The following is a 26638-nucleotide window of genomic DNA, read 5'->3' on the forward strand; positions in this document are numbered from 1 at the left end:
CTGAAGTAGGCTCTAGGCCCCGAGCTGTCAGCACAGAGCCTGATGTGAGGCTTGAACCCACAAACTGAGAGATCATGATCTGAACCAAAGTCAGATGCTCAACTGACTGAGCCACCCAGGCACCCTGTCTCAAAATATTTTTAAGAGAAATAATTTTGTGTTACTCTCAGAATGGAAAGACCGTGGGTACCTGCCTTTCTATTTTTTTTTTTTTTCCATTTACTCCTCTGTTACTCCTTTGACCTTTGCAGCCAACAGGTATGTGTATCATGGTTTAAAAGATGGAAACTCTTTATAAATGAGATCAATTCTTATGCTTTTTTTTTTTTTTTGCAAAGTTTTCTCTTTGGATTTAGTCGTTTGAGAATTCAGAATTTATTGTAGCTGTCTGAAAATCATTAGGATGCTCACGTTTGAAAAATCTGCTCATTCCTAGTTTAGAAGAAGAATGTGAATCTTCTCTTTGCACATCTGCGCTGAGAGCCAGGAATCTAGAACTGTCTCAGGACATGAGGAAGTTGACAGCTGTGTTTGAGAAGCTGCAGACTTACATCGGTCTTCTTGCCCTGCCAAGTATGTTTGTTGCTCATGCTTCAACCTGAAGAACTTAGAGTACAAGAAGCCGGGGGAAAGAGATGTTTAGTTTGAGCAGGAAGAATGTAGGATCTAGAGTCAGCAAAACTTGAACTCAAGTCCCCCAGCCCCTATACATTTATGATGTTGGGCAACTCACTTTACCTCTCTGTACGTGTCTTTCCATTTATTAAATGGAGGTAAAATGATTTTTAAGTTAAATCAAGAATGTACAGAATCAGGCATTGGAGACATGCATTCAATATTAATTTCCTTTCTCACCATCCTCTTTTTTAAATGGGGATGGGCAAAGCCTAAGAATTTGTAGCAACTTCCCAACAAGTAGAAAAGGGGAGGGAGGTTTAGAAGTAAAAATATCATTTGTTTCCCTTTCATCTAATTTGAAGAGAATATTTTCAGATAATTGAATGGATCTCAGTTTAAATGATGTATTAAAAATGCCATGATTTTTCTGGTACCGTGATTTGATTTTTTGTAACAGCTTTAATGTGATATAATTTACATACCATACAGTTTACCAATTTAAGTATAACATTCAATGGTTTTTAGTATATTCACAGATATATGCACCATCATATATTAAAGTTATTTTAAAATATTTTCATCACTTTGAGAAGAAACCCAGTATACTTTAGCCTTCATCTTCCTTTTCCCTGATTCCACCCCTCCCTGGCTTTAAGCAACTACTAATGTACTTTCTGCCTATAAATTTGCCTATTCTGAAAATTTTGTATAATGCAGTCATAATATATGGTCTTTTGTAACTCCCCTCCCCACTCAGCATAATGTTCTCAAGATTCACCCAAGTGGAAGCATGTATCAATGATCCATTCCTTTTTATTACAGAATAACATTTCATTGTAGAGATGTACCACATTTTATTTACCTATCCGTTGATGGACAGTTTATATTGTTTCCGCCTTTTGGCTGTTATGAATAATGATGCTGTAGATATTTGTGAACAGTGTTTGAATGGGCATATCTTTCATTTCTGTTGGGGATATCCTTAGGAGTGGAATTGCTGGGTCATATGGTAACTATGTTTAACTGTTGGAAGAACTGCCAGGCTGTTTTGCAAAGTGGCTTCTCACTAAGAGGGTTCTGATTTTTCCACATCCTCACCAGTACTTGTTATTATCTGGCTTTTTGATTTTAGTGATTCAGTGTTTTTATCTGACTTTCTGAAGTGGTGTCTAATTGCATTTTTGATTTGTATTTCCCTGATATCTAATGATGTCAAGCATTATTTCATGTCCTTATTGGCCATTTGTGTATCTTCATTGGAAATAGATTTATTCAGATCCTTTCTCCACTTTTCAATTGGGTTGTCTTTTTATTATTAAGTTTTAAGTATTATTTTATTTTTTTTAATTAAAAAATTTGGGGGGGGGGCGCCTGGGTGGCTCAGTTGGGTAAGCATCCACCTTCTGGCTTCGGCTCAGGTCATGATCTCACGGTTTGTGGGCTCGAGCCCCACTTAGGGATGTGTGCTGACAGCTAGCTCAGAGCCTGGAGCCTGCTTCAGATTCTGTGTCTCCCTCTCTCTCTGACCCTCCCCTACTCATGCTGTCTCTCTCTGTCTCTCAAAAATAAAAAATATTTTTAAAAACTTTTGGGGGGGTGTCTGGATGGCTTACTCGGTTAAGCATCCAATGTTGTCTCAGGTCATGGTCTCACGGTTTGTGAGTTCGATCCTCACTTTGGACTCTGTGCTGACAGCTCGGAGCCTGGAGTCTGCTTCAGATTCTGTGTCCCCCTCTCTGTCTCTACCCTTCCCCTGCTTGCATTCTGTGTCTCTCTCAAAAAGAAAATAAAACATTAGAAAAATTTTTTAGTGTTTATTTTTGAGCGAGAGAGTGAGAAAGTGACCTGGGGAGGGACAGAGAGAGAGGAAAACACAGAATCCTAAGCTGGTTCCAGATTCTGAACTGTCAGCACAGAGCTGTAAATGGGACTTGAACTCATGAACTGCAAGGTCATGCATGACCAGAGCTGAAGTCAGATGCTAAAGTGACTGAGCCACCCTGGTGCCCTGTTTTAAATTTTTTTTCAATGTTTATTTATTTTTGAAAGAGAGAGAGAGACAGAGCATGAGTGGGGAGGGGCAGAGAGAGAGGGAGACACAGAATCCGAAGCAGGCTCTAGGTTGAGCTATCAACACAGAACCCGACCTGGGGCTTGAACCCACAAGCCATGAGATTATGACCTGAGCCAAAGTCATGCTTAACAGATTGAACCACCCAGGTGCCCCTTTATATATTCTAGATCCCATTTTACAGATCCCATTTTGGATATATGGTTGACAATATTTTCTTCCATTTTGTGGGTTATCTTTTCACTTTTTGATAGTGTCCATTGAAGCACAAAAGTTTTTAATTTACATGGAATCCATTTTTATTTTATTGCTTGTGCTTTTGGTGTCCATTTAAGAATCCATTATCAAGTATGAGATCATAAGTACTTACCCCTATGTTTTCTTCTAAGAATTTTATAGTTTTAGCTTGTATGTTTAGGTCCTTGATCCACTTTGAGTTAATTTTTATATCTGGTGTGAGGTAAGGATCCAGCTTCCTCTTTTGCATGTGTCTATCCAGTTGTCTCAGCAGCATTTTTTGAAAAGACTATTCTTTTCCTATGGAATGACCTTGGCACACCTGTTAGAAATCAGTTGATCATAGATTTATGGATTTAGTTCTAGACTCAGGTTTATTCCATTAGTCTATGTATGTATTAGTCCTATGCCAATAGTATACTGTCTTGATGACTGTTGATTTTGGGTAAGTTTTGAGATCAGTAAGTGAGTGTCCTCCTGGATTGTTCTTTTTCAAGATTATTTGAGTATTTTTTTTTATGTTTATTGATTTATTTTGAGAGAGAGGGGGAGAGAGTAAATGTGAGAGTGGAGGAGAGGCAGGGAGAGGGAGAGAATCCCAAGCAGACTCTGCACTGTCAACTTGGAACCTGACATGGGGTTTGAACCCACAAACCATGAGATCATGACCTGAGCCAAAACCAAGAGTTGGACGCTTACCTACTGAGCCACCCAGGTGCCCCTCTTTGACTATTCTTGTTCCCTTGCAATTCCATGTGAATTTTATTTATTTATTTAAAAAAAATTTTTTTAGTGTTTTTATTTATGTTTGAGACAGAGACTGAGCATGAGCAGGGAAAGGGCAGAGAGAGAGAGGGAGACACAGAATTAGAAGCAGGTTCCAGGCTCTGAGCTGTCAGCACAGACCCAGACACAATGCTCAAACTCAGGAACTGTGAGATCATGATCTGAGCCGAAGTCCGACACTTAGCCAACTGAGCCATCCAGGCGCCCCCGCCATGTGAATTTTAGAATCAGCTTGTCAGTTTCTACAAAAAAGTCAGCTGAGATTGTGATAGGGATATCAATGAATCTGTAGATCAGTTTGGGGAGTTTTGTGGGTTGAATTGTCTCCCCAAAAGGTATGTGAAATTCTACCCTGGTACCTGTGTATGTGACTTTATTTGGGAATAGGATCTTGGCAGATGTAATCAAGCTAAGATGAGTTCCTACTAGATTAGGGAGAGCCCTGTCACTCTAGTGACTACCATCCTTATCAGGAGTGATTTAGAGACGTATAGAGACACAGGAGAGACTAAAGGAGGCTATATGAAGACCAAGGCAGGGACTGGAGTTAATCCTGCCACAAGCTAAGGAACATGTGGAGCCCACAGAAGCTGGGAGAGGTAAGGAACTATTCTCTACAGCCTTCAGAGGAAGTGTGGCCCTGCTAGTACAGCTTTGATTTCAGACTTCTGGCTTCCAGAATTGTAAGAGAGCTGTGTTTTGTGTGGTTTTAAACCATCCCATTGCTGCTTTGTTACGGCAGCCCTAAGAAACTGACACAGGGAGTATTGCCATCTTAATGATGTTAAGTTTTCAGGTCCTTGAACATGCTGCGTTTTTTGCTAGATAGACCTTCTTTAATCTTATTTTGTAGGTTTTCAGAGTAAGCACCCTGATGTTGTTTCTCAGGGGCTTCAGCCTTGGGCAGGCACACAGTTGCCCTGTGGTAACAGTGGTTTTGTCAGGGTCCTTTCCCTGTTTTGTTTCTTTTCTTCTTCTTTTTTTTTTTTAAGTTTTTAAAATTTATTTTGAAAGAGAGAGCACAAGTGGGGGAGGAGCCGGAAGAGGAGGAGAGAATCCTAAGCGGGCCCCCGATGTGGGGCTCCCATGCAGGAACCATGAGATCATGACCTGAGCCCAAATCAAGAGTCTGACGACGCTTAACCCACTGAGCCACCCCGGCGCCCCTCCTGTTTTGTGTCTTGATCACATGGAGGATCAACTCCACTGATTGCTGACTGACTGCTGGCTTATTTTCAACAATGCCTTTGGGGCATAAATTGCTCCTCAGATGACCCAGTTAAATTTGGGCTTTTTTTCCCCCTAAGTTTAGTTTGTACGAGAGAGAGAGAGAAAGAGTGCACACACGTGTGCACCTGTACCTGTGTGCACGGGAGCGGCAGAGAGAGAATCCCAAGCAGGCTCCCTGCTGTGAGCTCAGAGGGTCTCTGGAACTGCTCATGCTATCATGCGAGAAGTAGAGCTCTGATACTTGAATAGAGTAGTGTTTTTAGTGATGTTCAACCAATAATAACGTATAGGGAAAGAAGAAATTGAGAAATGTGTCCTGAAGTAACCAGGTGAAAACTCACAAACTTTTATTTCAAGGAGAATCATAAAATATATAATCTTAATATAATTTGATTGTTAACCATTAAAAATATTTGTAGATGTGGATAATGCAGATGAGTTGGATGTGTATTTATCACTCTTATGTCTGAATGTGTTTGCAAAGACTTCAAGAGCCATTATTTTCAACATATCACAAGCAATCTTTATTTTCTCTCTTCCCAAGAGTAGAGGAAGAGGGTGGGCTGTCAGGTTTTTAAGCGAAGTCTTCTGGGAAAATGCTTAGGCTTGTGATTTTGATTTCCTAGGTACAGAGCCAGATGGACTCCTTCGGACAAACTACAGTTCTGTCTTAACAAATGTTGGTGCTGCTCTGCATGGATTTCATGATGTCATGAAAGGTGAGGCTTGGAAAGAACATAAATAAGCTGAAAACCTTCATCTCATTTTCTCAGATCTGCCCAAATGAGATTTAAACCAATACCGCCAAGGCTAATAGACCCCAGAAAAAGGCTTAGTAGCATTTGGCTTCTGTTGAAGTGTGCAGCGCTGCCTTCTGTTTTTTCCATCTGCTTCATTTTAGAAGGTAAACACAGTGCTGAAGAGAAACCCTTGTGCACAGTACTTTAGCCAAAAATACAGTGCACTGATTGAAGGCAGGTGTGTGAGTTTTATCTAGCCAGACACGCTATTCAGAGGCATTTAGCAAAATACTTTGCACTTGTTAGAGCCCAAGCATGAAGGAATTGAGGAAACCAGGGTTTAATGTTCCAAGAAAGGATGTATTCACTTTCCACCGTCCTGTGCATTTTTAAGTTTAAATTGCCCGTTTTTATTCCCTCCTCTCTCTTTCCCTCCTGTGTAGCTTTTGGTTTGGGGAGTTCAAACCTAGTTATGGAAGTCCTCCCTTCCAGGACTCTAGTTAACCCAGAGCTAGGCCATTGAAAGCATAGGTAACTGTTGCTACAGTTTTTGGTTTAAGTTTCTAAATTTTGCTATGCTGATGTTATGATCTGTTCTTGCTAGTGGTTTCTCCAGCATTCCTAGAAAGAAGGGGTGAGAGCAGTCGGGGGTAGCTATCCAATAAGAGGAGTCTTAAAGCTTCCTTTACGTTAAAAAAAAAATCTTGATTTTATTTAGATTTTTATCTTAATCTATAATATATATATACAGAGTTTTATACAGATGCTTTTTTTTTAAAGATTTTTTTTTTTAAATAAACTTTAGCCCCAACATGGGGATCAGACCTACAACCCTGAGATCAAGAGTCTCATGCTCAGCTGCACCAGCCAGACACCCCTATTCACATGCTTTTATTTAAGCAGTACCTAAGATTAAGACACTAAGTGGTCCAAATCTAAGAATGTTACTCTTGTTATTTGAGACATGAGCTAATGGAATTTATGGGAGGATCAGAGCCCCACCCCCGCTGCCCCGAACCCCCTTAGAGCCCCCACTTGTTTCTGTCCTTGAAAACATAATGTAAAGAGAAAATATGGGGAAACATGAAGGGTGGTAGGCAAGATCATGGGGTCCTGTTGCAAGGTTTTCGGTTCAAATCTGTCTTTCTACAGATTGTAAGACGGGTTGGTATCTCATGGAGACTCAAGCGTGAACATCAGTTGGCATTAACAGAAAGAGCTTTGTTCAGAGAACTCTCATTTCAAACCTCTTCCCTTCCTGTTTTGCCCTGAATAATTGCTTGATCTCAGTTAGAAGGCAGGCAGGCAGGTGTCCTTATAAAAAGAGAGCTAGAGATTTATTAAAATGTCTATCCTGGGGCACCTGGGTGGCTCAGCCAGTTAAGCATCAACTCAGGTCATGATCTCACTGTCTGTGAGGTCGAGCCCCACAGTGGGCTCTGTGCTGACAGCTCAGAGCCTGGAGCCTGCTTCAGATTCTGTGTCTCCCTCTCTCTCTCTGCCCCTCCCCTGTTCATGCTCGCTTGCTCTCTCTCTCTCTCTCTCTCTCTCTCTCTCTCTCTCTCTCTCAAAAACAAAATGAAAACTTTAAAAAAATTTTTATAAAGTCTATCCTACATGGATATAAAATAGGAGTGAATTAATATTTTAACAAGGAAATTCTAAAGGAAAATTGTTGATTTTTTTTGTTTATATATGATTTTTATTTTTAAGAGAGAGAGAGAGTGCAAGCACAAGATGGGTAGATAGAGAGAGAGAGGGAGAGAGAGTATCTCAAGCAGGCTCTACGCTGTTAGTACAGAGCCTGATGTGGGGCTTGAACTCATGAACTGTGAGATCATGACCTGAGCCAAAATCAGGAGTTGGATTTTTAACTGATTGAGCCACTTAGACTTTCTGAGAGTTGTTGATTTTTAGTCTCAGGTCTAAAGCAGGTAGCCTCATAGGAAACATAAGAGTAACAGAAATCTCTGGGCCTAGGTTGCATGATTTCTTCATTCCTTTTGGATTTAAAATTTGAGGTCAGGAACACCCTCCATAATTGAAATATCTGGACGTAATAAAGAGTACACAGTTGTTTAGGAGAAGTATCATTGTCGAACTGCAGGGGCACACAGGTCCGTAGAAGCCGTGTCAGCATTCATGGTATTACGTGACTTTCATAAGTGTCTCAGTCACACACAGATCACCCAGGGCTACTCCAAGCAAGTTGTATTAGAGCTTTGTGCACTTCCAGTAAAATTGCAACTAAAACTTTCTGTGGTGTGTGGAAGGAAAATGTCTGTTAGGGGCTAGCAAGTTCAGTATATAACAGTGTTCACTGTTACAATCAAAATTTTTTTACTAAATGCTTATTTATTTATTTTTGAGAGAGAGAGAGCAAGTGGGGGGAAGAGCAGAGAGGGAGAGAGGGAGACACAGAATCCGAAACAGGCTTCAGGCTCTGAGCTGTCCGTCCAGAGCCTAGCGCGGGGCCCAAACTCGTGAACTGTGAGGTCATGACCTGAGCCAAAGTTGGATGCCCAACTGACTAAGCCACCCAGGTGCCCCCAATTGAATTTTTATTCACTTGGTGTCTTATGGATATATAGAGGACAATCAGTTAGTTTTGAAAATGTAAACATAATTAGTTGATTCTTTTTTTTTAATTATTTTTTTAATGTTTATTTTTGAGAGACAGAGACAGTATGAGGGGGTGTGTAGAGAGAGAGACAAGTTGATTCTTCTGCTGTGACGACTGTAGCATAGTAATGTAAGGGGTTAACGATGGGGAAAACGGGCTAAACAGTGTACGGAAAGGTCTCTGTAACTTTTCTATGAATCTAAAATTATCTTACATTAAAGTTTACATGTATGTGCGTATACGTATATCAAATATATAAATAAAACAATGCCCCAGCTAAAATTTTTCGTAAAATGAATTCTATTCATAAAACAGTGATTTTGGGGTAAAAAACCATGAGCGTATCAGGTTAAATCTGAAAAACCATTTCTTTCTAACTAGTCTTACTTCTTTTTAATTTTCCGTAATCTAGAATCAGCTAGACTTCTTGATTTTGGATAAATGCAATTATCTGCATACACAACCTGTTATAAAAATTAATTTTCATATTTTGTGATTTATTTTTAGCTTTGTTGGTAGGAATAATTAGTGCTGTTGTACCTGAAGTATTCTAAAAAAATTCAGGGGAGAATGAATCGTAAACACTTTATTATTTAAAAATATAATTACCCTTCCTTGTAGATCAGTGTTGTCTTAAGATTCTTCCATTATCACTTATTTCCAGGACAAAATCATTCTTTCTCAGAGATCCAGAAAACCCCAACCTTAAGTCGTGAGGCTGGTTTCACCTACTGCAGTTTCTCTTAATGCTTTTTATATTTAAGACTCTCCCACACTGTTCTAACCCCAGGCCTTTGTCGTAGTATTCTGGGACTGGCGGCAGAAGCACACGAAGCCGGCCAGTGGAGGGGTCAGCCCCAGTTTGGCTGTGCAGCCCCTGTGCAGTGTTAGCTTGGGTGTGTAGGGGCAGACTGACTAAGGTCCAGGAAGGTTGCGGACATCGCGCCTGTGTTGGGCATTTGCACCCAGTCTCATGGTTAGCTTATATAAGTACAAGGTACATTCTCATTTGCGCCTGCCAGACGATCAAAACTGCGTTTTTAACCGGTGAATACTGGTCAGGGTCATTTACTCAACACTAGAATAAGGGTAAACACTCAAAAGAGGGAGAATCAGACTCACAAGCTGGTGGCTGTAATAGACACCCCAGGATGGTGTTAAGAGACCGTCACCTGCCTCTATTCTTTCCACATGGATTTGTCACCTTGTTGATATTTAGGACAATCCTGATATATTTGGGACCATTTTTTGGTCGAAATTTCTGTGTAAATCTCTAAGAGCAAATATGAGAGTAACGGGCTGGTTATCTGTATGCAGCCTTATATGGATAGTAATAGTTTTCATTTGATTGCTTTTATAGATATTTGTAAACATTACAATCAGAAAGCGACAATTGAGCATGAACTTCCAACAGCAACACAGAAGCTCATTACAACTAATGACTGTGTCCTGTCATCAGTAGTAGCGTTAACAAATGGAGCAGGAAAGGTAAGTTTTCTCTGGTTTATATTGACATTAAGTTTAATTCTTAAGCTCCTTTTTCTTTTCCCTTGAATGATGTAGGAAAATTAATTTGTAAAAGGAGTTTGGAATATCAGACTTTCTCATAAAATAAAGTTGTCTCCCTTTTCCTTCTCCCTACCCAATATTTAAAGCAATGGAAGAGTGACTGTTTAGCATTTGTGATGAGTAAGTAGATCACTCAGTGTTTATTTTTTAGTGAGATACTTGATAATCAGTATCTATCATTGTGTATGTATATTAAATATTTGCTTAATAGAAATTGGGAAAGTACATTAAAAGAAAAAAGAACCAATAAAACCTTCATTAATATTTTGTTTCTTTTCCCCTCCTGGTTTTTTGTTTTTTGATAACACTTGTCCCAATGCCATCTCTGTGGTTTTATTTCTTAACAAGAACTTTTAAGGTGATTTTCAACATATGTCTTTTCATTGAACCATTAATATTAGATAATGATTATTTGGATCATTAAGCACTTAATTATTATGATAAACTGACCAAAATGCATTTTCTCTAAAAATTCTGTCTCGGATATTCTGGTTTCGGCACCTGTCACATGGTCAGGATGTGTTCATGTGGCTGTCATCAGCACCTTTACTGAGTCCGATTTCTCTGGGAACTACCCAGACACGTGTAACAAAAGGACTGTGTTCAGAACTATCTTAGCCCATTTATTTCAGCGGATGCAGCCTCATTTCTTAAGGAAATGTTCACCTTAGATACCATTATTTTTCTGACAGGATGCCCATAATGGGAACACATTTTTTTAAAGGTATTTAAGTGAACCAGAAGTGATCGCTGATCATGTTATATATTCAGTGTCATCTTTCACATCTTTCCCGGACTCTGCAGTGCCTGGGGCCATAATTAGGAGGTGTTTTCTCTAGGTCCTGTCAGCGCAGGGCTCCGTGCCTACAGGGCTCCTCGGCCAGAGGCCATCCGCTGCCCCGTCCTGATTGCTTGCATCTATGGGCCTGCCAAAGCTTTCTGAAGATGATTCGGACCTTGATCTAATTAAGAAAATTCTGGAAAAAGAGAATGTTAGCACTTTAGAGGCGTCTTTGCCTTTTCCAACTTCTACGAAAATTCTGAAATATTAAATTCCTTTATAGCTAATTTTGGATTTGCTTTACTTGAAACCTTAAAACATTGTCTCAAGGAAAGGTATCCAATCTTCATTATGAAATTTTTATGAATTTTTTTAAAGTTCATTTATTCTTAGAGGGAAAGAGAGAGGGGGGAGAGAGAGGATTCAAAGGAGGCCCCACACTGTCAGCATAGAGCCCGATGCAGGGCTCAAACCCAAAAACCATGAGATCATGACCTGAGCCAAAATCAAAAGAGTCAGACGCTTAGCCAACTGAGCCACGCAGGTGCCCCTAAAAATGGTTTTTACCTGAAGTAAGTATCTGAACTAATGTTAGTTGCTGGCAGCTTAATATTTAGCTAATGTGATTTGATTAAACTAAATTTTATGGCATATAATTTTTAAAATCACAGTAAGAAAATGTAACACGCATATTGAAGAACATTTAGAAAATGTACAAATACTAGAAAGAGGAAAGAATATAAACCTCACCATATACTGCTTATGACCTAAAATGCAAACTCTGGGTATATGATTATCTGTGTCGTTTACCAGGAATATAAAACTCAAGATTTTTAGAATCCTTCATTTTCTTGAATACTACCTAGTATAGAATTTCATTTGACATAGTAAAATATTAATGAAAAATACGAACTTTCAGACCATTAGTGATTGCTTGCTTACTTTTTGAGCAATTTTTGCCAAGATGTGGGATACTTTGTTCCATGAGTCACTTCTTATTTATCAAAATTGGATCGTCTTTAATGTATCCAGCAGTTTAATTTTTCTGGCTAATAACCTTCTCAGACATTTTTATTTCTATCACCATTTCATACAGCACTGTAGATTCAAAGTCATGGCTCAGTCATGGATGTTTGTGGCTGCTTACACAGATTTAACAAGTGACAGGGTCTCCTGAACTTCTAGTCTTTATTATATTTGTAAATCACAAATTGAGGTTTACAGAATTAAATTGAAATAGAGTTATAATATTCAAGATGCTGTGTCATGCCTCATGTTGGAATGTGAAACCTTCAAAGTTAAAATACAAATGGACTATGTAAATCCAAACATGCATATTTTGGAGACTCGTGGTAGAAATTAATGAGGCAGATAGCTCATGAATATCATCCCCAGAAAAAAACCCCTGTCAGTCTTGGTTTTCAGAAAGAATAGAAATTGTCTAGGTGAAGGCATGTCAGAAGTCTGGTCTCAATCTTTATATACTGGTCTTTCTATTACAAATCATTGCCCTAGGAATTCTCCTCAAATAAATAAATGTGGGCTTTTGGGCAAGTGTTGAAATTTCATTTCTATTCCAGCACCTTTAACTTTGCTTCGAAAACTATTAGATATATATTTTAGACACATTATTGGAAAACAAAATCTATCTTCTTGTCACACTTGATTTAGATTGCGTCTTTCTTCAGCAACAACGTGGACTACTTCATTGCGTCTCTGAGCTACGGGCCTAAGGCAGTGAGTGGCTTCATCAGCCCTCTTTCAGCTGAGTGCATGCTGCAGTACAAGAAGAAAGCTGCCGCCTACATGAAGGCCCTGAGAAAGGTTTGTGAGCTGTTGTTAAATTTACATCGGAGGAAAAATCAGGAATCGGTCCAGAGAATGGCAAGAGTTTTTCCACATTTTGTACTGTTTAGATTTTACACAATTTGGGGACACAGGTGGTTGGTAAGATTTGGGGGAGGTCTTTGGGGAGGAGAAGGTGACAGAGACCCAAACCTCAATTAATATATGATCCATATGCATAGGCCGTGTTGGACTCATGTCCCCAAGTGTCTAGAATGAGGCAGCCAGAAAGCTAATAAATATCAAACTTCAGAAATCTCAAACTTGTAGAAATAGAAAAAAATGGAAATACACTTATAATTTTTTCCTGTATATAAGAATACAAGGTCATTGTAAAAAGAAATCAGAAGATATAACAGTGTATGAAGAAGAAAATTATGCACCAGTTCCCACCCCCTCCCCGTCCGCAGAGGTAGCTACCCTTAATTTTGTTAGAGTATATCTGTATCCAAAAAACTTTAGTGCCTGTGCGCACACAGGCACACAAGGAATCACACACGTGTGTGCTATAAAAAACAAAGTGTATCTGCATACATACACTTTAATTTTTATTTCAGTTTTTTATTTCAATTCTAAATTTTATATATATGGTAAAATTGGTTTCAGGTGTAGAATTTAGTGATTCTTCACTTATATTTAACACCCAGTGATTATCACAAGTGCCCTCCTTAATTTCCACCACCCATTTAGCCCATCCCCTGCCCACCTCCCCGCCATCACTTGTTCGCTGTAGTTAGAGTCTCTTAGAGTTTGCCTCTCTTCCTCTCTCTTTCTCTCTCTCTCTCTCTCTCTCTCTCTCTCTCTCTCTCTCTCTCTTTTCCCCCTTCTCCTGTGTTCATCTGTTTTGTTTCTTAAATTTCACATATGAATGAAATCATGTGGTATTTGTCTTTCTCTCACTGGCTTATTTTGCTTAGCGTAATATATTCTTAAGAGCTCCATCCACATTGTTGCGAATGGCAAGATTTCATTTTTTTTGATGGCCGAGTCCATTGACTTGCACTGTATTTTTAATTAATTAATTAATTTATAAATGTTTATTTTGAGAGAGAGAGAGAGAGAACATGAGCAGCAGCGGGGCAGGAGAGAGGGGACCCCAGAATCCGAAGCAGACTCCAGGCTCTGAGCTGCCAGCACAGAGCCGGATGCGGGGCTCTAACTCACAGACTGTGAGAGCTTGACCGGAGCCGAAGTCGGCCGCTTAACAGACTGAGCCACCCAGGCGCCCTTGTCAAGCATACTTTAAAAAAATGAGAGAAAAAAAAAAAGAAAAAAAATGTTTTAGAGAACTGCCTGTGCACATATGGTGGCTACTATATTTCTTTTAAATACAGCATAGAATTCTATAATATGGATATTTTGTGACTCATTTAGGTGTTACTTATTGGTGGGCATGTAGGTTCATTCCAGTTTTTTACTGTTATGATAATACTGCAACTGATAGCCTTGTAAATGCCTCCTTGGGCATACGTGTGGAATATTGAGTAGGGGAATGTTCTGGATTGTGCAGTTTACACATTTTACGTTTTAATATTTATTGCAAATTGCCCTTAAGAATTGCTGTTCTGTCTCATGTTTCTAACACTGTATGAGGCTACCAGTCCCTCTTAATATTTGCTTAATTATTTTACTTATGTCTTTAATGAATTTCCCAAAATGGAATTGCTGGTTCAGAGTCTGTGAATCTTTTAAATTTTGAGATATTTTTCCAGACTGCACTTCAGGAAGGCTACCTATTTATAGTTTACCAGCAGTAGAAGTATAAATTTAACCCATGAATTTAATGTGGATCAGAGAGACAAGAATTTATTATTTTAATTTGCATTTCTTATTGAAATGGTATGTCTTTTCATAAAGTTATTGTTTGTATTTATTCTGTCAATTCTCTGTTCATTGTTGACCTATATTTAGATAAATGTTACTAATTAGGGTTGAAAGAGCTCCCTGCGTGGTAAGAGTTGTAATTCTATGGCTGCAATAGAATTATTTTTCCTCCAGTTTGCTATAGTATTTTTTTCAATATAGAAGTTTGAATTTTTATATCATTAAACCAATGTTTTTCTTTATGGTGGTGATTCTCAGCCAGTGGTACTTTTCAGGATTACAGAAATGTTTACCTACATTTTCTTCCATTATTTTCATGGTCTAAACTTTTAGATTGAATTCTTTAACCCATCTTGGATTCCTTCATTCTGATAGAGGTGTGAAAGAGGGATCTAAATAGTAATTTTTCTAGATTATTACCTGGTTAGCCTTGTGGGATTTATCCAGTCTGTCCTTTCTCCATTGACTTAAAAAAAAAAAAAAAGAGCACTATTTATCACATAATACATTTTTGTATATGCTTTTGTCTGATTCTAGATCATCTGCCCTCTTCCTTTATCTATTTTTTGTTTGTTTGTTTTGGAAAGTTTTATTGGGAGTTTAATCAATATAAAAAATGCACATATTTGAAACATACAGTTTGATAGGTTTTGACATATGTCTATACCCTTAAAATCACAGTCAAGACAGTGCCCCTTAGTGATCTTTATTTCTGCCTCTCTGCCCCATCTCTAACAGTCTGCTTTAAAAAAGTTTTTTTTTGAAATGTCATTGTCATACCACATTATATTGTTTGCAGGTGTACAACATAGTGCTTCCACACTGACATACATTGCAGAGTGATCACCCAGATACGTGTAGCTACCATCTGTCACCCTACAGAATTGTTACTGTTTATATTCCTATGCCGTGGATCCTGTCCTGTGTCTTATTTATTTTATAACTGCAAGTTTATATCTTTTAATCCCCTTTCTCTATTATTTTGCCCATGCTCTCACCCCACTCCATCCGGCAACCACCTGATTGGTCTCTGTATCTGAGTCTGTTTCTGTTTTATTTTGTTTTTCTTTAATTTGTTTTGTTTTTTAGATTTTACACAGAAGTGAAAGCATATGGTATTTGGTACAAGTCCATATGGTTTTAGTTAGTATAGATTATAATTGGAATGACAAGTCCCTCTTCATTATTTTTCTTTAACAAAAGGTCCCCATCACATCATTAAAAGGAAATAGTGAATGTTGGTATACGTCTGAATTTATTGTTGAACCCCATATGCTTTTTGTGCATGTAAGATCTGGGAATGATATGATTTTTTCCTTTAATTCTTCTGCTGCCTTTTCTGCAGCCCCTCGTGGAGTCTGTGCCTTATGAAGAAGCTCTGGCAAACCGCCGGGTCCTTCTCAGCTCCACTGAGAGTCGAGAAGGCCTTGCACAGCAGGTATGGTGCCTTGTAAATCATGCTACTTGTTAAAGAGCATAAATGTCAGATCTCCTGGAGAAGGCTTTTAACACAGATAGGACAATTTAAAAGACTATATAAGTGAACGCGTAAAAAAAATTGTTTAACACGTGTGAAAACGCACCATAAGCATAATTCATTGAAGACCGTTTGTTGATACTGGAAATAAGTCATCTTGATTCAGTTGGTATTATAATTGCCACTCAGGTAATATCAACACACTTTGGCCATGGTGATACTTTCTTCCTTTAGGCACTAGATTTGAAAGTCTGAAGTAACAAGGCAGAAAGGGGGGAGGAAGTAGAGACTCTCTGAGTTATTTTTAATTCATAAATGATCAGGAACAAGAAATTTCCAGTATTCAGTTAGTTGGTTAATTGAATTTGGGGGCTAGATGGAGGTGGGGGGTAAGTTGGTGCCCTGACACTGGCGTAGCTTTTGTCAGGACTTCACTTCAACAGCAGGCTCACTAAGTTTTGGAAATACTTATTTTATTTATTTTTAATTTTTTAATGTTTATTTACTTTGGAGAGAGAGAGAGACAGAGCATGAATGGAGAGGGGCAGAGAGAGAGGGAGACACAGAATCTGAAGTGGGCTCTAGGCCCTGAAGGATCAGCTCAGAGCCCGATGCGGGGCTTGAACTCACGAACCATGAGATCATGACCTGAGCTCAAGTTGGATGTTTAACTGACTGAGCCACCCAGGCGCCCCTGGAAATACTTATTTTAAAGAGCGTGCAAATAGGTTCACCTGAGACTTCTTTTTGTCTGTGTTGGCACATATCACATATCTTTTTGACGTTAAATGTGTTAGGATGTTGGAACTAAACATTTAATCCAGAGAGCAATTCCTAAAAAACAAAATTCTTGGGCCAAAAAATAAAATGTGGAATACTTTAAAAATTGATTTTAAGTTTTCTTCTTACTTTATGTAAAGAAAGTAAGGCTTAAAGAAATTAAGCAGCTTTTACTCAAAGTAGCTAGTAAGTGGGAGAACTGTCTGGCTTCAGAGCTATGGCTTTCCACCCCCCTCCCTCGCTCTGCCATGGCCCAGCTGCAGGCTAGTCTGAGAAGCACTCTGGGTGTCCCTTCCTGCCTCTCGGACGTGAGTTGAAGATCTGCCTTCCAGGGCCTTGGGAGGATTAACTGAGCCAGTGGGAGGCAGTGTGATACAGTGAAAAGAATTGGACTTGCGAGCCAGACACACGGATCCAAGTCCTGGCTCTGCCGTGGTTCAGCTGCTGGGAGGCTTAGTTCTCCTGGTCGGGAAGTGAGAATCGGAGGACTGTGAGCTGTCAGTGCGCTCCTGGCAGGACAGCACCGTGAACAGTGTCTGCTGTGTGGTAATTGCTCAACCATGATGGCCAGTAAGGCATTTGGAATTCACTGTAAGGTTGCTGTTATTTTTATGTAATTCTCAAGCTTTCGTTTGCCCTGAGAATTAGTATATTTAAACTTCTTATTGAATGTAGTATAATATACTTTAAAAAGTATACAAATTATTACTGTATAGTTGACCCTTGAACAACAGGGTTAGAGGCATTGATCCCCTCGCACAGTTGAAAATCCATGTGTAACTTTTGCCTCCCCCAAAAACTTAACTAATAACCTACTGTTGACTGGAAGCCTTACTGATAACATAAATAGCCCATTAACACGTATTTTCTATATTATATGTATTATACACTGTATTCTTTCAATAAGGTAAGCTAGAGAAAGATGTTATTACAATCCTAAGGAAATGAAAATACACTTACAATATCGTACGTATTTATTGAAAAAAATCCATGTGTAAGTGGAACCATGTAGTTCACACCGCTGTTCAAGGGTCAACTGTGTATCCCAGTGAATTTTCACAAGCAAACATGCTGATGTAACCAGCACCTCGGTGACAGTTTTTCAGAAGAACACTTCATTATGTAAGGTATACCTTAAAAACAACAACACACCAGGACTTCAGCAGCTTTCCTTAGCCCCTTTCCAGTTATTACTCTTCTTGACCCTAAAGAAAACCATTAATCATCCTGTGTTCTAACATAGTAGATTAGTGACAAGTTTAGTAAATGAGCTTTTCATTCAATGAGATTATATAATAGATATTTTCAGGTTTGCCTTCTTTCATTCTACATTATATTTGTAATATTCATCTGTGTTGTATATTTTAATTTTAATCTGTCCATTTTCATGGTTGTTTAGTATTCTGTGTGAATATGCATTATTCTTTTTCATTGCCTATGAATATTTGGGAAGGTTCAGGGGTTTGGCTCTCAAACATTGTGAACATCCTTACACATGTCTTCTGGTGAACGTGCACACTTTTCTCACGGGTACCCATGTAGAAGTAGAACTGCTGGGTCATATAGGATATGATGTCTTTAAAGCTCCAACCAAACGGATTTTAGATCCAGCCATACAGTTTTTCAAAGTGTTTGTCCCAAATCCCAGTCCTGCCAGGACTATCTGGTAGTTCCAATTGCTCCACAAACATGCCCACTTTCGTACTTTATATTTTATTTAAAATTTTTTTTTAGTGTTTTATATATATTTGAGAGACAGAGTACAAGCGGGGAAGGGCAGAGAGAGAGAGAGAGGAAGACACAGAATTTGAAGAAGGCTCCAGGCTCTGAGCTTTCAGCACAGAGCCCAATGTCGGGCTTCAACTGGTAGACTGTGAGATTGTGACCTGAGCTGAAGTCAGATGCTTAACAGGCACCCCTGTATTTTCTTTTAATTTTAGTCATGTGGGTAGTTTTACATTGCTTTTCTTTGATAAGTAGTGACATTGAATACTTTCTTCTTTATGTTTTTAGTTTTGTTCAATGCCTATTTAAGTCTTGTTTTCCCCTATTTTTCTGTTGGGTTGTCTTTTTCTTAGTAATTTGTAGAGGCTTTTTATATATTCTAGATGTTAGTCTTCTAGTGGATACATGCTTTGTGGATGTCCTCCATTTTGTGACTTTCCTTTTCACTCTCTTAATATCTTTTGATGAATAGAGATTTTTAACTTTACTGTTGTCTAATTTCTCAGTGTCTGGTTATGCTTTGTGAACCTTGTTTAATAATGTTTCCTTTTCCCTGTTTAACATTCAGGCTTTTTAAATTTTACTTCTGGGAGGCAGTTTGGGTTGATGTCCTCTGAAGCCTTTCTTTAGCCACTAAGTTTTGTCTGCATCATCCTCTAAGGTGCAGAACTCTATTGCTTTTCAAGGTTCAGCAGAGTCTGGAAAAGATTTCTAAACTGGAGCAGGAAAAAGAGCATTGGATGCTGGAAGCACAGTTAGCCAAAATCAAGTTGGAGAAAGAAAACCAGCGAATTGCAGAGAAGCTGAAGAGTACAAACAGTGGGCAGGGGGTCGGGCCGGCCCCAGAAAACCCCACTGGGGCGACTGCCGGGGGCCAGGAGGAAGCCCCCGCCAAGGCGGTGCTGGAGCCCGTTCACAGCACCAGTCTCGTAAGTGTCGTCTTCTTTTTTAAATGATAATTGGTAAGGCAGTAACCTAGTTTTTGGTGTTAACCATCCAATTACAGGTCTGTGTAAAACAAGTGTAATCCATGCGTTCTAGAAAAAGCAAGTGGTAGTCAGGATGCCTCCCTGAAAAAGCTATTCCATTAAATTTCCTTTGATTTTGCACGAGACTTCCCATGGTGAGGGCTGTATTCCTGGAAGAGATCAAGTAAGTCAAATTTAAGGTTATTCTTTTTTTCTATAGGTTATGTTTCGGACCAATGGCTTGAATATCTAATTTTCCATAGAAGTGACCACAAGTGCCATTAAAAAAATTTTTTTTTAAATGTTTATTTATTTACTAGAGAGAGATAGGGCGCAGAAGTCAGTGAGGGACAGAGAGAGAGGGAAACAGGTTCCAGACTCTGAGCTGTCGGCACAGAGCCCAACGTGGGGCTCGAACTCACAAACTGTGAGATCGTGACCTGAGCCGAAGTCGGACGCTTACCTGACTGAGCCACCCAGGCACCCCCCCAAATACTATTTTAAACCAATTTGTGGTTCCTAGACAGTGTAAAGTTTTACAACGTACGTATAATACAGAAACCAATTAGGTTAGTTCTATGCCATAAGGCAGTATACTGCCAGGTTATCTCACAACCTCGTATTTCTTACCTTATAGTTAATTGCAGGGATTTAGAAGGTGAAAAAAGTCTATATTGGAGCTCTTAATTACTTCAGATAACTTCAAAGTTACTTCAAGAAAAGTTTTCTAATTACAGTATTCTGCCCACTGTACAAAAAAGTTAGGAAATATAGGAACGGAGAAATCAGAGGGGGAAAAAAACCCCTTCATAATCAGAAATATGCCTAATTAGGTACATTTTTACAAGCCTTTGTTGAAGATCTTGAGGTGAGCCATGGTGCTTCTTGTAAGACCTGTCCTGAGCACCTGACTTTACCCTTCTGCAGCTCACTGAAGCAATAGAGGAGGAAGGCGTGGACCTTCTCAGATTTACCTTGCATCTGATTCAGGGCATCCCGAATAGTAAAGCATACAAACCAGCTTTTATTTTCAAGATGTATGTAGACTTCTCCCCATTTCATTTTAACAGTGTTAGAAACTCAGTTTATTATTAACTTTCCTAGATGTGATACTGGTATTATGCTTATTTAGGAGAATATCTTAATTTTTGGAGATAACCGTAAAGTATTTAGGTAAGGTATCCTAGTATATGCAGTTTATTCTCAGATTGTTCATAAAAAAAATATATATGTGTGTGTGTGTGTGTGTGTGTGTGTGTGTGTGTGTGTGTATGTATATATACAGGTAAATAAAGCAAATGTAGCAAAATGTTAATTATTAAATGTAGAAGGTGGATATGGATATACAGACATTTCTTAAACTTTTTACCACAACTTCCTATGTGTTTGAAAATTTTCATAATAAAATATGGGGAGCAAAAAAGGATTAAAATTTTTAGAAAAGCAAAAACACATAAAACCACACTTCTCAGAATTTTGACTTGCGTGGACACCATGCTCACAGGATGATCTTGTAGTGACCCTCTTGAGCACAGGTCTGAGTCCTAGACACAAGTCCTGCACATGGCCTCTGGCTAGGAGACACTGCCTGCCTGGAGGGGACATTCAACACACATAGCAGAAGGTTGACATCTGTTCAGGGGTCACCTGGGAAAGTGCAACCCCCCTCCCTGCCCAAACCAACTCATCTTTGAATTTCCCTTCAGAGACTGTCTCATTTATCCAGTCACACTGTTCTCCCTCTTGGTCTGATTTCTTCTTTCACTCCTGTCTCTTTCTGCTTCCTATACCTGTTCCTTTGCTCGTCGTCTCTCACTTGAACTAGCAGTAGAGTTGGTGGTAGAGGGAGTAACTGTTGGACCAGACTAGACCAGGAAGGGTGCTGATACAACTGTACTGATTGCAGTGATCATGAGCTGGCCATGGCGCTGAGGACTTTGAGAATGTTAACTCAGTCAGTCCTCTTACAGATCCTATGAGGTCATAGGTACTACCGTGTCTCTGTTTTGTAGATGAGACTGGGGGCCAGAGAGGTGAAATAACTCCGCTCGTGTCACACACTTGGTACATGATGGAACTCGGATGGAACCTAAGGTATCTGGGGCCATGGTCTTGTGGTCTGATCGGTGTCAGAAAACAGATCAGTTGACATCAACTCATTTGTTTACTGCTTGCCTTTCTGAAGTGTTGGGAGTTGGCAACATTGGTGTATTTGAGTCATTAATGTTGGTTGCTGAAAGTTGAGGACTGTCTTTCTATTTGATTCTTACATATGTAAGTGAGAAGGACTTGCCAGGGACATGGAAAACCTTTAGTATTGAGCACTCTTGGGGCATGAGTGACGATGACTTTATTTGTGCTGGAGATGGGAAGTCACTGTTATTTTAAGTAGTCTGTCCAGTTAGCATCTGTGTACATGGCCTTGATTTCTTTTGTTCTCAGATTTCTGTCTGCATCTCTTAAAAGGGTCTCTTTCCTCCTGCCCACCTTATAGGATGCTATCAGAGTAATTTTCCTAGAGTATATTACTGATTATATACTCTCTTGCTTTAGACTTTTGGTAGCTCTGTTATCTATAGAATATAATCCACTCATTTGTGTGGCATTCAAGGTATGTGGATACCTTTTCCAGACTACCTTTCTAGCCCTGTCTTTCTACATTTCTTCATACAAAGCCAAACTTAGCTCTTCCCTGATAATGTTCTTTGCATTTTTGCTTACCTGTCTTTGTTCAAGCTTTTTCTTTTGATACTTGTGTATCCATGGCCCCCATCACTTCTATACTCACATACATTTGCCTTTCAACTCCTCTTTCCTTCTCCTTGACTTTCTTGAATTCACAGTTTTGCCCATGGTTTCAGGTACACTTGAGGTGCCACATTGTCCATGCACCCCAGATGTGGGTGTTATCTCTGATGGTCAGGATTAGAGAACCAAGACGTAACTGGCCTCCTTTCATTTTTCACAGTCAGTCTTTGTGGCTCTCACTCTAATGGAATACGAGCATGGATAGACATCTGTGGAGCGCTGTGGGGTCACAGAGAAAGCCGCTGGAGGGCTCGGGGAGGATGTCACAGAAGAGGTAACATGGATGGGTTTCAGAAGTGAGTCGGAGTCCAAGGCAGGAGGAGGGTATTTCAGGCCAGGGGCAGGGTCTCACCACGTAACTGTCCTTCCTCCTGTGCAGGGTGGAGTTCTGCCAAAAGCAGCCTGTAGACTGCAGAGATGGAAGATTGTTGGTGTTTTTGCCTTCCTTGACATTTCTCCTTTTCAGCCTTTCTTTTTATTCTCCTTTCTTTCCGTGCCTGCCCCTAAGGAACTTCACTGACTAAGCATGCAGTTCTGTGTGTCCTTTCTGTCATGTTCCTTTCGGGTGTCAAGCAAGTCTGTGCCCATTTTAAAGTTAATTGATTGACTAAGGAAGCTCATCTTACAAGTCCCTACAAGATTACTTTGGTTTAAGCACCTCGGGGCCGAAAAAGTTACATCAGAAAGAAACTTATTATTTCTAACCCTATGGCACTAAAGTAGTTGAATTATTTGTTATTAAAATACCTAATAGTGTAATTTGAGCATTCAGCCACCTATCAAGTCATTGTAATCAAAAATGGCAGTGACCTCAAGAAAGAAAAAGTACAGAATACTATACATTCTTTCTGCTTCTTGCTGGAATAAAAGAGCATTCATAGAATTTTAAATGTATACATTGTATATGTAAAGAGAATACATGTACATTGTAGATAATTTAAAACTACAGAAAAGTAAAGAAGAAAAAAGTTGACATTCTCTTGAATACTCAAACAGTTACCATTAACATTTTTCCTGCAAAATTTCATGCCTGGTTGATACTGTGCTGTATAAAATTTGAAATTTTTTAGGGTAATGTGAATACATAAACATCCTATTATTAGAAATCTGTATAAACCTAGTTGTTGATTGCATAGTATTCTATACAGAATATACCTTAGTTAACCTATGATTGGACACTGGTTATAATATGTACTATTTTAAATAGCATTTCCTGTTATTCACAGAGTTCTTTCTGCATCTCAGATGATGTCTTTGGGATACAGTCTCAGGGTTAGAACTGTTAGGTCAAAAGGCATGAATGTTTTCAAGTTTCTTGACCTTTATTGCCAAATTATTTTCTAAAAGGGCCATATCTGTTTACACTCATTAGCATCATATGAGAACATGTTGAAATTATGTATGTTAATTTTTCCTTCCATTTATCTAATACCATTCCTCTGTGGATCTGTGTGCTGTAACACATTCTCAAACCATAACCAGGGACTCCCGGGATAAGGGTGGGAGGCAGAGTATAGATGCACGCTTGTAGTTTCTTTTGCCAAATGTGGTCATATTTGAATATATGAAATTAAATGATTGGCGTGTTACCATAAACAGTTTTTAACTTAAAGAGAAAGACCAATTGCTACTCCTGCTTCAGTGAGTAGAAAATTGTGGTTCTATTAAAAAAAGTAGTATAAAAGATTCACGGCTAGGTGGGCATGACATTCATTAGCACACACTCCGTTGATATGCTGTTCACTGTTCAGAGTAATACTCTGGAGGAAATTATTTAGAATCTGTGAAAACTGACTATTGGGTGTGATCTGTGAGTATCAGAATCCACTGAAACTGAGTTTCCACACTTCCACTTTGAACAATAGCCTGAAATCAGCATTCATGACTTTTTTTGAAATCTTTATCCATAAAAACAACCTGGCAGTGCTTTAATGTATCTAAAATTACACTTTCTTTTTCGTTAATTTAAACCTGAAATTAATATTTATTAATGTCAGAACATTGTATCAAAAGTGTATTTCTTCTTTCTCCTTTTGAACTTTCAGCAGAATGTTTGTTATTTGTATTTTCTGTTTGGAATGTTTAGTTATTATGGTCACCATAAAACTCTCTTTACCTCTCCTTGGCTACTGTTTTGGAAATAGGCACAGAAATGATGAGTCAAAGCTCTTCTTCCTCTCTCTCTTCCCAGGGAGTTTGGTGGGTTTCAGTGAAAATGACTACAGCATTTGATAGAGGAGGTAGTGATGATCATTGTCCATTACCGCCTCGTGACGGAAATGGTGAATGCAGTTCACTCTCTGTAGGTACAGCTTCCAGGAGTAAGAAACCCACAGCGTGACCGAGGACTGCACTCCCCGTGCTCTTACAAACAGTGTGCGCTGAGAAGAGAAAATATTACAGCTGTTTCAACCATTGCATTTGACGTGAAAACAGTCTGTTCTAAAGATCTTTTCCCCCTTTTATTCTAGATTGGGGTGTTAACCAGGACGTCTGACAATGAGGTAATGTGTGCTCGGCATCATGTTTGTTAGTAAATATTTGACTATGTTTGTTCACAAAGTTCTGCAGAAGTCAGCTTTCTCTAACTGTTTTATGAGCATTCTAGAAATTGTGGAGCCAGTGTTTCCCCCTCCATCCACGGATCCATGTTGCTTTTCTTCCTGGTTCTATTTTCATTGTCACCAACAGATTACAGCCTGTTTTTGTAATTGCCTCGTTGAACGACTTGGCTTGGCAGTGTGGCAAGGTGTGGCGTGAGCTTGGCCATCGGTTTGCTGGCATCCTGCGCGGGGCTGGAGGCGTTAGCCCTCCCGGCGGGCAGGCTGGAGGGAGGGCTCTTCAGGGACTTGACCAACACCAGTGTGCTTGCCAGTTCTTTCCAGCCCTCCGGCCCTCAAGGGAGCGAACCCCGGTCAGATTGGCTTTTGAGTTTTGAGATATTGTAAAATGTAACTTTATAAATAACCATTCAAGGAACACTGAAGTTGTTCAGCTTATTCGACTCAGTATGACAAGCTGGTAAATATAGTTCAAGTGGGTTGGTAAATTTGATTTCCTTATTGGCCTTTTACTTTAGGTAATCTTGAGCTTTTCTATATATTTTAAACTAAACTCAAGAACGTACCCTTGCTAGAGTAACTAGAAGAAATACTGGTCTGGGACAAGGCCCATAAACTGTTCAAAATAGAAATGGTTTCATTGGTTAGTGTGTTTAAGAGCAGGAGAGCTGTCTTAAGATTATTTGAGGGGAAAAAAGAATGTTGAGATGTTAGGGGTTCCAGCAATGCTCCCTTTCCCTTGCTTCTTCCAGTTAGAGGAGGACGTGGGTGCCAGTCAGTCAGGTCTGTGGCTTCTCAAAGCTGGATGGAGGGACACGGCCCTAGAGGCAGAGGGCCTCCTGGCTCTTCACTTCTGCTCTATTCTTTTGAAGCCACGGCCTATGTGAGATGGGCAGGAATGCTGAATAAGAGGTATTTGGAAGACACATTGACCCGGTTTGTCTGAAGTTTCTGTGAGGGGCAGGAAAACTAGGACTCCTTATCAGATTTCAAATGAAAACGTACACAACATTGTCTTTCTCTTTTGTCTTCTGGAGTGATGGTAATCTTTCCTAGAGCTGCTTGTCTCACTGGCCTTTATTTAGATAGTTCTGTGTGCTCTGTTTAGGTCCCAGAGGTGGAGTCTCGTGAAGACTTAATTAAAAGTCACTACATGGCAAGGATAGTGGAGCTGACCTCTCAACTGCAGCTGGCTGACAGCAAGTCTGTGCATTTTTACGCGGAGGTGAGTGGGGAGGCCACTGGATTTGGGGGCTTTTTCCTAACCCTGTCAGGAAGGAAGGCCCTGTCCCGGTCCCCTGCTAGTCACTCAAAGAGAAGTCCCTGTCCGTGCATCCATGTGAAGTCAGTTGGAGTTCATATTGATTGGGCTGCCTCCAACCCCATGTCTTCATTTCAGTAGGTAGGGACAGATTTGTCATTTCCAAGTTACTGAAAGATAGTTGAGAGACTTACCAGTCCCCTTTCCGTGGTCATGTAACATATGTTTGGAGCGTTATTGTTAAGATTCCTTGTTTTAGAGAATTAGAGGCAGGTGGACATTCACAAGTCAAGGAGTTCTCATTCAAAGAAATTACAAAACGAAATATGATTGGTTCTTTTTTTTTCTAAGTGACAAGTTGTAGAAACAAGTTCCTATAAACAATAAAATGAAAAACATAACCTTTTTTAAGCTTTGATAGGTAATCTTTTTGTTACATTTTTCTTCTTCCCTAACCAAATAATTCATTTTCTTGGGAGAATTAGAAAAACCCTATGCAGGATACTCAGTAACATCGTACACCAGATCGTTAATTAGAAGGGAGAAAATGAAGCAAGAAAGTACAGCCATCGAATGGCTGTTGCTCAACATGTAAGAATACGGGTAAAGTCTCTCATTTACAACTTTACATTACAAGGTCAGGTATAGGCGTCAGACAGAGAATTATAATGCTTTAAATTGTTAAAGCATTGGCTCAGTCAGGTAAGCATCCGACCATTGCTCTCAGCTCAGGT

The 26638-nt window shown here is 39.4% G+C and overlaps 1 protein-coding gene across 1 annotated transcript in view; it reads left to right on the forward strand.

The window, feature by feature from the left end:
• Window positions 1-26638, forward strand: part of PPP1R21 (protein phosphatase 1 regulatory subunit 21) — a 62021-nt gene that overhangs the window by 29135 nt on the left and 6248 nt on the right. Inside the window, exons 12-19 of the mRNA XM_029937322.1 lie at window positions 437-573; window positions 5569-5661; window positions 9666-9793; window positions 12327-12479; window positions 15670-15762; window positions 18993-19235; window positions 24554-24586; window positions 25752-25868. Of these exons, the coding sequence (XP_029793182.1) occupies window positions 437-573; window positions 5569-5661; window positions 9666-9793; window positions 12327-12479; window positions 15670-15762; window positions 18993-19235; window positions 24554-24586; window positions 25752-25868 (997 nt within the window). The remainder of the gene's footprint in view (window positions 1-436; window positions 574-5568; window positions 5662-9665; window positions 9794-12326; window positions 12480-15669; window positions 15763-18992; window positions 19236-24553; window positions 24587-25751; window positions 25869-26638) is intronic.

The sequence above is a fragment of the Suricata suricatta genome, chromosome 4, assembly GCF_006229205.1.
Source record: "Suricata suricatta isolate VVHF042 chromosome 4, meerkat_22Aug2017_6uvM2_HiC, whole genome shotgun sequence".
Taxonomy (NCBI): domain Eukaryota; kingdom Metazoa; phylum Chordata; class Mammalia; order Carnivora; family Herpestidae; genus Suricata; species Suricata suricatta.